Source organism: Epinephelus lanceolatus, chromosome 16 (genome assembly GCF_041903045.1).
Source record: "Epinephelus lanceolatus isolate andai-2023 chromosome 16, ASM4190304v1, whole genome shotgun sequence".
Taxonomy (NCBI): domain Eukaryota; kingdom Metazoa; phylum Chordata; class Actinopteri; order Perciformes; family Serranidae; genus Epinephelus; species Epinephelus lanceolatus.
In genome coordinates this window covers 33,149,856-33,163,490 of record NC_135749.1, presented here as the reverse complement: position 1 = coordinate 33,163,490, position 13,635 = coordinate 33,149,856, and the positions used below count along the sequence as shown (strand labels likewise).

The window sequence follows — 13,635 nt, the reverse complement described above, 5'->3', positions numbered from 1 at the left end:
TTTGTGACACAGCCAGTTGACGTTACTAATGTACTGATTGTTCCACTTCATATGAGCTTCTGTGATATCGTTGTACTAATGTTCTGCTAGAGCCCCATACAGCTGAGACAGTAAATTGTCTGTGGTTTTAATGGGTCTATTGAGTTCTTCTAGAGCTGAACTATAGCCAGGTGGACCTCTATAGGGCACAGATAATCAAAATAAGTTTGTCTTTTTTATTACTAAAAGTTAAATCATCCAGTCTGCATGTGTCTGTTAATGTTTATGTGGCGTTCTCTTTGGCGGGACTATTTTAAGACATTGCTCGCCTCACCACCTGCAAGTGTTCCACCAAAACATGTCCACCCTTGACACTATTTCACAAAAGCAATGTTGCTGGATCCTGGGCTTAGTGCCACCCAAAACGACTGTGACTGGTTCAAAGAAACAAAAACAAGCCTGAGTATTTTTTACACTACAGCAGATTGGTAATATGGTGATTCCAGAGCTTTCTGTACCATTGACACGGCAACTTGCTGTTTCCACATGTGATCCGTTTGGTTATATGTTTACCACCGCTTCTGATAATCAGTGCTGGTGCTTGATTTGCCATGTGCAGGAAAAATAGAAAGCAATGTATGGGCAGGTGGAGCCACTTAAAACAAGTCAAATAAGCAACATGTCAAAATTAGCACCCCTCGGATGCTATCATCCTTGAAAATAAAATATTATATAAACCATATTTGCACACATTTCATACATGCACACAAGTTTGCTTCCTATTGGAGTTTGGATTACTGCACACAGACCATAACACAGTTCAACAAGAACTGGTCGCGGAAGACCTTGTTTGGGTGGATCAGGTTAGGGTTTCATAGCCTGAACCCCAACTTGAAAAAAGCACCCATTTTGCCAAAGTTTTAGCCAAACTGGTAAATTTAAGCTAACCTGCCAATGCCATTATATATTATATTCAGCATACCAATTTCACTAGAAATACAGACAAAGGGAGAGAGTCTAATCATGTGTAGACAAAGGAAGGCAGAGAGAAGCATAAACACACTGGGGAGAGAGGAAGATCCAGAGCGTGTGTTTGAGTATGTATTAGATAGAGGTTGACAGCAGCAGAAGGCGACAGAAAAACACACAGTGTGTGTGTGTGTGTGTGTGTGTGTGTGTGTGTGTGTGTGTGAGTGTATGTGTGTTGTAAGTGGAGTTTTACCAGCCAGCTGCTCTCAGTTTTGGTTGAATTAAGTTTTCACTACAGGGAGCCGCTGTGTTCAACTGAGAAACACCATGACTAAACCAATGCAGTGTATGATGCTGAGTGACAGGCTTTAATATCCTGTTGATAGGATTATTTATGTGGCATTTCTGCCTAATTTGACTTTAGACACTGTAGAGAAACAGACTGAGGTTAACTCTAGGAAGGCTAATGAATTGAATTATTCAGGAAATCTAATAAGAGAGAGTGAATCTAGGACAAATTATGGAGTGTCATTTTAAAATCTTAGACACATCCATTCTTAAAGATGCTTTTCTGTTCCTCTGGTCAAAGTAAGGAAGATATAAGTTCTAGACTGGTTTGTCTTTGGTTGGAATCCTAAGAGGGGACAGCTCAATCTAAATTTCTTAGCAGTTTATCTTGGCAGAAAATCATAACATCAACCAATAAAACAAGTTGACAGTAGCTATGTTTCCATCCAAAAGTGATTCGAATCATTGGGAAATGCGCATTAAAAGAAATACAAATCCTGCGTGTTTCCATTAAATGTACAGACTTTGGTGAAAACTACGAACTCGTGCGAGTTTTCCGCAGAAACGGAAACAAACAAGTCTCGCATTCTTCTTCTTCTACCTTTTCTGGCGGTTGGCAACCAGCTTGTAAATGCATTACCGCCTTCCCGACCCGGAGTGTGGATATCACCATGGAGAGAGGTGTGCTACGTCAGACTTATTTCGAACATAACTGTTTCCATCCCCCGTTTTGTGAATCAACATTTTTTCGAATCAACCAAAACCCGGCTAAAGCGAGCGTATTTTAGTTTGTGCGAATCAGAGGATTTTAATTCGAATTTTGCCGTTTCCATCATAATTTTCCGATGAGATACTTCTAGATGCGCATCTAAACAGGCTGATGGAAACATGGCTAATGATGTTGCTAGGAACACAACATAATCCTGAAAGCATGCAGTCAACTCACTATTGACGCAACCAGGGAAAACACCCTATTACCTTCCCTGATAGTAGGGGTGGGGGAAAAAAAATCCATACAGCATATTATTGTGATATTTTGCTTGGCAATACTGTATCCATACATGGACACCAAGTATCAATCTTTTATTATACACATTCATAATTTTTGCAAATGCACATTTTTAGTACTAGAATAATCAGATCAATTGATTTTTTCAGTCCACTAGATGGTGCTGATGTTTTTTTTCCTGGTGAGGTCAGCAGAGATCTCAGCAGCATTTGGTAGAAAGTTCAGCACAAATGTGCCGTCAGCATTTAAATCAAACATCGGGATTTATTTGGGATTTCTTTTTACAGGACTTGGATATGACACGTGATTTGCAAGCAGTGTCATATGAGAATTAAATACTCTGGGAATACTGCGAACATGAGGGCTCACCTCACACGCCACCATCCAGAGATAGCGTTAGCTGCTGATGACCAAGCTAACGCTAAACCCGCTCTGCAGAAAAATCAACCAACACATTTGGTTGACTTAGCTTGATAAACTACATCCATTTCTGAGAGACATAGAAAATAACACAGTCCTTCACCTACTTCATGTGCAAAGATCTGCATCCATATAGCATTGTTGAAAATGAAGGCTTTTGTTTCATGCTAAAAACACTGGAACCCAGGTATGTGACTCGGCCCGACAGCCGTACCCAAGCTCTATAGACAAGTGAAGCATAAAGTAGGAAGTACAGCAGGAAGGGTGGCGTTAACTTGTGATGCCTGAACTTCAAGGCCAGTGGATTTATGTGACTGTAACGACACCTAATAACTGTGTTTTGAAAAGTGCCATACAAAAAGTTTATTTGATATTTATTTATCTATAACTGCACATTATCTCACTTGCAACCACTGTCTCACGTTCTCCAAACTAGAGCAGTACACCAAAGTCACACTGGAGCAAACATTGTAGACCTCCTGCAAAATGCAGCACGAGAATGTAACAGACAATGTTTCTAACATGGGTGCTGCCATTCAGTTAGCAGGTTACTGCATGTAAAGTAATTCGCTCACGTGCTTAATCTGGCCTCGCAGACGGTGTTAAATCTGCTGTTCAGTTTGTCAGGTGTATGCAGCATTTCTGACAGGTTTTATGACGGTGTTGGTCAGTCTGCTTTGCATTACATTCTGCTGCAATAAAAATGATTAAAGTCAGATGAACAGACTGAAAACTTTATCTTTTGTGGTAAAACTGATGTTCACAATGTTTTCCTTTGGGGAAATAATTTGCATCTAGGAGAAAAAAATGCATTATTACCACCCCTACCTGATAATGCTACATTGTGAACAAACAAGCCATGTTGAGATCATAGCAAAAGTGGCGTTATGTGACTTTGAAAGTATTTCTGATGTTACAGAAACCACCGAGAGTGAAAGGAGTGTTTTGGATGTTATCATCATACTGTCCATGACGTGTCACTGTTTTTGTTCCGGTGCTCTACACAGATCTGACACCTGCCTGCCCCCTCACCAGCAGTCATCCTTAGCTCTCTCAAGTTCTATGCACCAAGGCGGTGGTGTCAGCAGCACGTCACAGAAGTCCCTGAAGGCCACCGGTGGAAAATAGCCTTAGTTTTAGGTTTATAAAATATCCCTGAATTCACAAATATGTAGGATATTACTACAGACATTCCTGTGATCCTACCTCGCAATGTCTGCTATGAAACCAGATGCTGTATTCACTTATGCTGATGATGACCCGATGATGCTTTAATGTCCAGGGGACACTCCGTGGTGAAAAAACATTTTTACTCTTGGCTGCCATTTTCCACGTTATCACAATCAAATCATTTAGTTTACTTGATAGTGGACTGATGATTTTGGTGCTCTCAATACTGAAACCAAGACCCGAACAGTTTTACCATATTTTTAAGTCACCACACAGAGGTTTGCGGCAACAATTAAAAAAGTTGAAATAATTTATAACGCTGGGTATCGGGATCACACTGACTCATTATTCTCACAGTTAAAGTTATTAAAATGTTCTGATCTTGTGGATTTTCAAACCGCACAAATAATGTTTAAAGTAAGAAAGAAGTGTTCAGTGACCGAGAGTGGGGTTGTAGTTCAAGGGGATCACTTAATTTCAAAACTCATAGTGTGGGTACAACCAGAAAAAGTTTTTATATTTACATTTAGGCCTATATGTTGAAAGACAAAGAGAACTGGTAATACATTTAGACTGGTTTAAATCATGGAGAATTGGTAATTTATATTACATGCTTCTACAGGTTTATAGTTTGTAAAATTGATATCTGGTAATCTGGTAACTGTATATTTAGAAACGTCTAAGGTATAGGTTTATCTATATAAGTCTGTTTCATTATCAGTCAGTGACTCGTGGAGAAGGGCTGGGATTTAAGGGAACTGCCCATTGGTCCAACAGCCCATTGGTCCGACATCCCATTGTTCCGACCATATTAAACTCATTGTTCCGAAGTCCCATTGTTCCGAAATCATCATGATGCACTGTGGTTAAGGTCTGGTTAGGTGTAGGCACAAAAACCACTTGGTTAGGGTCAGGAAAAGATCATGGTGTGGGTTAAAATGAAAAAGAAAGTGATAAACACATAAGCTGTGAGCCTGCTTCGCCTCAAGCCTTTCCCAGCTGACCCAGAGCTGGTCGCGGCACACCATACACCCGCCGCGAGCCGTTCAGCATTGCGGACAGTCGGACTAATGGGATGTCGGACCAGTGACATGGACCCGGATTTAATACGTTTATTCTTCCTCCCACTCCTTCAAATCAAAGTAACTGCACTGACAATTGCTTTTACATTCTGCCTTTCACTGTGTTTAAATATAACTTTCTCTCTGTCTGTCTGCTTGTTAGTATGTCCATGTCTTTTTTACATTTGAAATAAATATCAAATCAAACCAAAATGTGACATTTTTATGATGTTTTATACACAGACTGTATAAAGATACAGTCCATGGTTCTGTTAATAAAGTTTCAGATTCAATTTTCATGTATATTTTTAACATACATTAAAATATCCATAATTAGAGCCATACAACATCAAACACCAGTTTAACACTACAATTTGTCAACAAAAAAACCCATTGTATTGGGGACCCACATGATTGCCCACCTGTGGATCATGGGAACTAACTACATTGAAAACCTGTCAACATCACTGTGTTGGTGGGATATCGAAAAAGGCTGCCAGGCAAAGACTGGTGTGAACTGAACTTTGTGTAATGTGGCTTCCATGTCGACTGAAAAGTTTTGTATTTACTGACAAAGTAATCTGCTTTCCCACTTCATCACTGTTCTCTGCTTGAGCTCTTGAAAAGCTGCAGATTCTCATCAAACAGGCGGCAGCAACAGCTTGGTGCTGTTTTCTGCAGCAGCCAACAGTGTAGGCGGGTCAGGACTCAAAGTATTTAGACACCAGACTTTGTCTGTCTGTGTTTTTCATATCTGAAACACTTGAAGTCAGCGGCTCTGGTCACAGATGGAGAAAAATACTGGGGGTGGACAGATTGACAAGAATGCAAAAACAGAGTGAATGTCAGAAGGCTAAACACGAGGAGGGCAACCCTTTGCCCTCTAAACAGCTTTGGTGTCTTGATTACAACTCAAGTCAAACTGACAGCTTTGGCTTGGTGGTTACACTGTTGTTTCCCACTCGGTCAGTATTTTGACTCAGGTATAATTATTCTCAGCTCAATTCCGATCCTGTCTGACAGGCATCAAGTTCCTTTCAGATGAAGTCCTCTACTCTAACATTGTCTGGATGTTACAGAAACCACCCATTCATTCGAGGACTTAAAGGAGCACTGTGTAGGATTCATAGAATTTAGTGGCATCTAACAGCGAGTCTGACTGCAGTTTGCAACCAGCTGAAACTTCTCCTGGTTAGAATTCCTTTAGTGTTCACTGTTTAAAACCAGCTACAAAACAGTGTTAAGGCCCATTTATGCTCCCTTTACGTACAAAAATGTATACGTCCATTTCAAACGATGTTACCGTCACTGCCCACATACTTCCATGCGTCCTTTACGTTGGCATGGATGTTAACCAATATATCCACCAGGAGGCAGCCCAGAGTCAAAAGTTTATGACAACAACAAACTCAAAAACAAACATGGCGACTGTGGAGGAGATATTGATAATGTACCTCTTGTACCTCGGGGAGACCTGAGCCTTGGGGGTAGGTGCGGGGCCGGGAGGGCGGGCTCCACGGAGAGGGAGGCCTCCGTGTTTGAGATGGGAGCGGGCGGTGGGAGGTCGGACGCTCCCAGCAACGGGAGAGGGAGAAATATAACAACATAAGATAAAATAGGAAAAACCTGTCTCCCTCTTTTATTTTATTTTATCTTCAGCATTTCAGGCGAAAAAGTTCCGCCATTGTTATTTCTTCTTCATGTCTCACTAGAGCTACGTATTGGGTAGTGACAGCAACACTGCCCCCACGGTTCCCACTGGTACTGCTCCGTTTGGCCCGTATCTGTAAGCTTTATGGAAACATGCAGAAATACGGACGAAATGAACGCGGAGCACGGACAGAAGGCTCCGTCCGTATCCGGATCTGTATTTAACGTTGAGCATAAATGGGCCTTTACTCTGACACTGTTCAGCTAGCTGTAGACAGATTGCCAGCCAGCATCTGCTAATGTATGCTCACTAGGGGTGTGTTATATCATCTCATTCATGATAATTCAGGTGAAATTTTTAAATCATATGAAAAGTTCATATCGTGATACTTGCGATATTTGGACTTGTTGATGTCATATTAACGTCATTCTGTTACCCACGGAAACAACAACATGGCTGAAAGTGAAATTATTAGCGACTCCGTGGCTGTTTTAGTGAGTTACTGTGAGTTACCCACCCTGCAGAGGGAACTCATTCAACAGATCTGCCGCAGCAGCACAGCGTCTCTCCCTCTCCTTTCTTGCTGTGCACACACAGGAGTCGTCAAGTGATTTTGTCATAAAGCTTTGGTAATGTAAACCTATGTGCTGCTCGTTGTGCAGTAGTTATTGTAGCATAACTGTTCATTTAACTATATATATAGATCCCACGGTATGAGTTGTATTTGAGAGCTGTTTAAATGTGTAATTGGAGGTAGATTTAATTGGTTGAACTATTAATATTATATACAGAATCTGAATCACGCTCTGAGTTAATGTTGTTTTTCACAAACCAAAGAAACAAGAGGTCATTTTTGTGGAGTGTTTACTGAATATTTGAAGGCAAACTGTTAAGTTGACATGTAAAACTATATCAATTATTTGTTGCAATTTTATTTTCTTAAACTACTTATTAAATATATTTATTTTCTAATTTGTCATATCGTCAAGAATATGGTTATCACATACACTCCAGACAATGAATAGCCTTTGCACACTCAATAAAGAAAAAGCAGCGCCTTCTGCGAACAGTTAAATAGCATAGGGTTATCATCGACATGAGTCAATACAGTATTGATCAGTAGCACTGTCATATTATCACAATGCAGCATTATAGGGGGAAAAAAAAGGTACACATGGTGGATGGCAAAGGACCATTTTCACTGACATGAGTAAGTGCAGCAAACTGTCACAGCAAACATTGCAATGTAAGATAACAGGAATGTCTGTAGTAATATCCTACACATTTGTAAATTTGGGTGTATTTTATGCACCTTGAAATACAAGATCATTGTCTACCGGCAGTCCCCGAGATCTCTGTGCCACTTTGCATTCTTTGACTCTAAGCAGTGGCCGAAAGCCCTGGGACAGCAACTACCTAAGCCAATCAACGTCTGTGATGTCATCAAAGACAGGCCTGCTGCCAATACCCTGCTGAACAAAACGGCTGTGCAAAGAGGCAAAAATAACAAGATGAGACCCAACCTGAAAGTTTTACTTTAGTTTACACTAGTCTGCTACTACAGACATTAACATTTGATTTTTAGATAAACTACTTAAGTATTTTGCCACCATGGACCTAAGCTCACATTAGCTTGCAAAGATGAGCTAACAGTTAGCCAGCTAGGGTGCTAGCTGCTTAGTATTAACTCCTTGATCATATCAGAATATTCTAACTTTAACTTTAATTCCTGCTCATTTTAGAAAGGCCACTACAAGGAAATGTGTTTTTGTTTGTATTGTCAAAGAGGCAGTGAGTCATACTGTAGATAGGGATGTCCCGATCCAGCTTTTTCACTTCCAATCCGATACCGATATTACAGCCTTGAGTTTTGGCCAATACTGACACCAATACCAATCCGATCCAAGCGCGTATTATACATATTCACTTATTTTGTTGTCAGTCATGTTAGAAAAGGTTTGATCAAGCGATATTACTCTAACAAGAACAACTTAATCGGGTTAGTTGGTATGATCCACAACAGTTGGTATGAGAAACTGACCTGTTTATTGTTAACAGGGTTAAATAAACAAACTTTAAACTTGAACATTAACATTAAATAAAAAATATAGCTGGTTTGCTTTGGCTGCTTTGGCCCCTTAATAAATAGAAAATAAATCAACACAAGAAATCTTTAAAATGTCTAACATTGAAATTAAAATAGCAGCAAGACCCCACACACTTGTGCTTTGGCCCCCTAATAAATAAAAAATAGATTAACACCACAAGACATTGTTGACACTTAACAAACAATGCAGCCTTTCCTTTTCAGTTATTTTTGTGGTGTCAGCACCAGCCTGGTGCTGCTGTTTCCTGTGTGTCTGCATGCTGGCCTGGTGGATTGATAGTAAGTGCTGGAGCGGATCACTGGAATGGACTGCTTGAATCGCGGAGCGCTGGGCTGGCCAGAAAACCTGGATCGGAGTTCTTGGATCAGCACTTTTCCATGCAGTCCGATCCGATGCCGATGCACGTTTTTTGCTAATATCGGCGGCCGATACCAATCCGAATATCGGATCGGGACATCCCTAGTCATAGATGTTTGTTTCTGGCTGCTAGTGGGCTAGCTATAGCGAGCTAGCATTGCCATGCTAAAATTTGCATGCTAGCGTTAGCGCGCCAGCCCACCAACTGTATCCTTAATTTTTTTTTTTTTCCAGGATTGTGCCCAGTGACAAAAAGTATTGCATAATGAAAGTGAGACTTATGGGGAACCAATCTAGAGTGCATGATAAACCAAGAACGTTTAACCTTTTAATGTGGTGGCCTTTTTAAATGAGCAGTAGGGGAAGTTATTAACTTCAATGATTAAGCAATTGATTGGTAGAAAGCACTAACTAGCTAGCTGGCATGATAGCTAGCTACCTCTGTTAAATGATGTTCTCTTTATACCATCAAATCAATGTTGACCTCAAGTCATCATTGCTTCATTCTCTGTATGATGTTGTCTGTATACCATCAAATCGATGTTGACCCTTAAGTCATCATTGCTTTATATGTTATATGATGTTGTCTTCAGACCATCATATGGATGTTGACCTTAAGTCATGATTGCTTTATCCTTTAGCAATTGATAAGCAGAAAGCAATAAGCTAGTTAGCATGCTAGGTAGTTAAAAAGTTGTTGACTTCCACTATACTGGTAATGTAATAATTTTCATATTTGAAAAGCATTAGCAAAATATCGAGGGACACTCAAGGCAAGTTTTTGTGCAAAATAAGAAAAAGCATGTTGGCCAATTCTGATAGTTCATTTTACAGCTGATGTGCTAATCTTATCGTGCATCCCTAATATAAACGATTATTATAAGATAATGAAACACAATGATTCTTTTTTTTCAGGTGATTATATCACCTGAAAAAAAAGAATCATTGTGTTTCAGGTGATTATATCACTAAAGAAAACATACTTATTATATAATATTCCATTTCTGCCAATTTATCCTCTATCAATCTTACACACTGGACCTTTAAAAAATGGTCTTGGACATTACACTGACCATGAAGTGCCTGCGTCAGACCTCATGAATCCCACCAGACAGCTGTCCGTGTAGCAACGCACCAGACAGCTGTCAGGTCATGCATCTTCACATCTTGTCTGGATTTGTAAACTGCTCCTTGGCAGTTTTTGTAAGTGATGTTTTGAGCAGCTGCTTAAAAGATTCACATATAGATCTAAGATGATGTTAGCATTCATGTTGGTCTATGTAGCTGCCTTGTTATAATGATTTAGTGATCAAAGTTTATTCGGGTTGTTCACAGTGTGTTTGTGATCATTTGTCCACCTGTGTGCATGCTGAGGGCTTTTTTTCATCACCTTTCTGCTGATTCACAGTCAACCCAGCACCGAGACCAGATCTGTGTACATGTCGATGCTAATAACAACCGAGATTGCAAGAACTGAATCTCTCCAGGGTGTGTTTGTGTGTGTGTGTGTTTGTGTGAGAGCAGCTGCTTTCAAGAAAACATAAGAATGCTAGAACTGCTGGCAGCTTGCCAGCACTGTTGACCTTGGACAGGAAGAGAGGAGGAAAATGAAGACACACACCCACACACACAGATGTCCCCGTCACCAATACACAACATGAGTGACCTGCAACAAATGTCCCTGATGAAGAAGAGGAGGATGATGACGAAAATGCTGACGTCAGGTGGAGCCAGCCAAACACACACAGTCACACATATAGACATTCACACTCATGCATAATCCAAGCACTCTCACACAAACACACACAGATACAATGACACACACTTGACCTGCACACAAACACCTATCCACCCACACACACACACATTCCCCAGCAGCCACAGACCTTCATGAATAAGAAGAGCAGCAGGATGAGGAAGACACTGACATCAGGGTGCAGCCAGGCAGCAGAGAGGCCCAAACCAACCGGAGGAGGAGATCCTGAAATCTTTGTCCACGTAAAGTTGTCAAACAGGGAGTTGATACACTCTCTCGGCATCAGCTAGAGAGGGGAGGACAGGGGAGGAAAGGAAGAAAAAGCAATGGAAGGGAGGGATGAGGGCAGGGAGCATGCAGGGGAAGAGCAAGAGGTGGAGGAGAGAGTGGGAGAAGTTGAAGAGAGGAGGACAGAGAGGACAAAATGGAGGGGGGGGGGTAAGAGAAGTATCAAGGAGAAGAAAGAGGGGAAGAAAAAGAAAGGTTAAGTGGGAGAAGTGGTGGAGGTAAAGAGGGGATTAAAAGAGAAAGAGGGAGGGAGTGCAGAGGAGAAAGATGGGGATAAGTCAAGGAAACTGGCAACAACTAGAAGTAGTGCTTCGCTGTTGTATACCTCTTCATATAATTCTATACCTTTATCCAGACCTTTGACCTTCAACCACCAAATTCTAATCAGTTCATTCTTGAGTGGACATTTGTGCCAAAGTTGAGGAAACGCCCTCAAGGCCTTCATGAGATATTGTGTTCACAAGAGTGAGCTGGATGCAAGGTAGCAATGGGGAGACACAGGGATGAAAGCAAGACAGTGAAAGAGGAGCAGGAAGGAGAGAAAGAGTTTTAGTGGAAGGAGGAGAAGAGAGAAAAGGGAGGGGTGTGACAGGAAGTGTAGGGTAATGAAGAAAAGGGAGGATAGAAGGAGCGAAGGGATGACAGCAAAAGAAAGAGAAGATAATGGGTGGAAAGGGAGATGAAATTAAATGAAAGGGAGGAATAGAGTTACAGAGAATAAAAAAGAGGAAGAAAGCGAAAAAGGAAAGAGTAAAGACAGAAAAAAGTGAAAGGGGGAGAAGAAAGTCAAGTGGGACAAACAGGCAGGAAGTCATCCAGAAAGCTGGAAGCAGACAGGTACGGGTGGCCGTGTCCAATGACTCATTCTCTTTAGATGACTCATGAATGACTAATTCACTTCAACCATTTTGCACCGCATTTGCATAGATGCCTCTGAATCTGCTCACAGGCACAAATTGCAGCACATACCGCATCTGCATAACGCTGCTGCTGGGGAAAAACAACACCTCCATCATCTCAATTTTTTACTACTTTTGTACTTCCTGTTGGAGCTAGGGTTGAACTGAGGCCCCTGAAATTTGTCGTTGGGTGTGCGAGTGGAAATGCTGAGGATCTGTGAAAGGCTGCTGCTGGCCTCGACGGAGCTGGATGTAATAATAGGCTTTCCTGTGCCTTTTTGAAGTTGTGGGTTCACGTCTGGTTCACAACCCATGTAGCTTTTAATCTCCTCTCTCTGCGCTGCTGCTTCTGTCACTCTGCGCTGCGCTATCAAGTTGGATTGGAAGGATTTCATTCCCCAAAAGCTATATATACACTTTCTGGGGGGGGGGGGGTGAAAGTCAAATACAAATTCATTTTCTAAAGTGAAATCATTAAAATTCACTTCATTCCCCTGCAGTGTTAAAATGATGCTGTGTGAGTTTGTTCTAAAGGTGTGAGACATTTCTACAATGAGGGTGTGAAAGACATGCACTGAGGGCATGGAAAAAAAAACATGTTAAAGTGTTGCTGACTGACATATGCACACAGATGGATACACATGCAAAACACACACCTGGTTCACACTAAGTGGTCTATTCTAAGTGTGTGTAAAAACACATGATTCGATCTTGGCTCTGGGCAGGTGAGCTGTTTATACTGTATATGGCTGTCTGAGCTTTCACATAACACTCCTGCACACACAGAAGTCTATAAGGACAGCAGCTTCCATTCATGTAGAAACACCGACACTGACATCATAGTAAGGCCACATATACACATTAATAAGCTGATGGTGGTCAAATATTAAAGTATAGTTTTTTTCAGTTCATGCTTAAGCAACAGAGTTTAAAGCTTTATCTTAACTGTTCACCCCAATTACTAAAAACATTAGGGTGTCCCACTTGATTTGACCTGCCACTTTGCCAAACACTGAAAATAATGAATCTCTCTCACACTATTTCTGTCCTATCAAATCAAGGCAAAAGCCCCCAAAAATATCTTAAAAAGAAATTAATCTGTAGATTTGAATGCCATTGATTCATTTCCAGCTTCTTGCACACTAAAGTGAATTCATCCTAGCCACATAACCCTATCGCCAGATCAAAGTTTGTTGCTGTTTGTTCCTCAAAGGTGCACTGAGCAACTGTTCATGTTAGTGGCTCCCTGTGGCACCAAGAGGTCACAGTTTGGAAACTTCAATACCCAAAAATCCTGTGATGTAGCATTAGTAAAGGGAACACAGCAGGCTTTTATTTATCAAGTCTACTGGTCTGTGATAGGGCTGAGTCAACCAAAGAAAACCTTGGTTCGACTGAAATTCTACTGTCTCTTCTGCCAGTCCATTGGTTAATGAGGAATAACTATGTTTTTCTGTCCACCAAAGCGTATTTTCTTTAGGCCAGCATATTCTTGTTGATTCATTGCAATGGGAGCACCGCATATTTTCTCTACGCTGCGTGATGAGCCACTGAGCATTTACTCTCAATGGGCAATGCACGTTTGGTATTTTTTTCTGGTTGTCGAGAGCTGAAAAATGTTCAGCTTTGGGTAAAATGCTGCAGCTGCTTGTTACTGTCCCTTTATATCCAACGCTCCAA

The 13,635-nt window shown here is 41.0% G+C and overlaps 1 protein-coding gene across 1 annotated transcript in view; it reads right to left on the bottom strand.

The window, feature by feature from the left end:
- Nucleotides 1-13,635, bottom strand: part of clcn1a (chloride channel, voltage-sensitive 1a) — a 69,894-nt gene that overhangs the window by 36,612 nt on the left and 19,647 nt on the right. Inside the window, exon 12 of the mRNA XM_033637859.2 lies at nt 10,899-11,054. Within this exon, the coding sequence (XP_033493750.1) occupies nt 10,899-11,054 (156 nt within the window). The remainder of the gene's footprint in view (nt 1-10,898; nt 11,055-13,635) is intronic.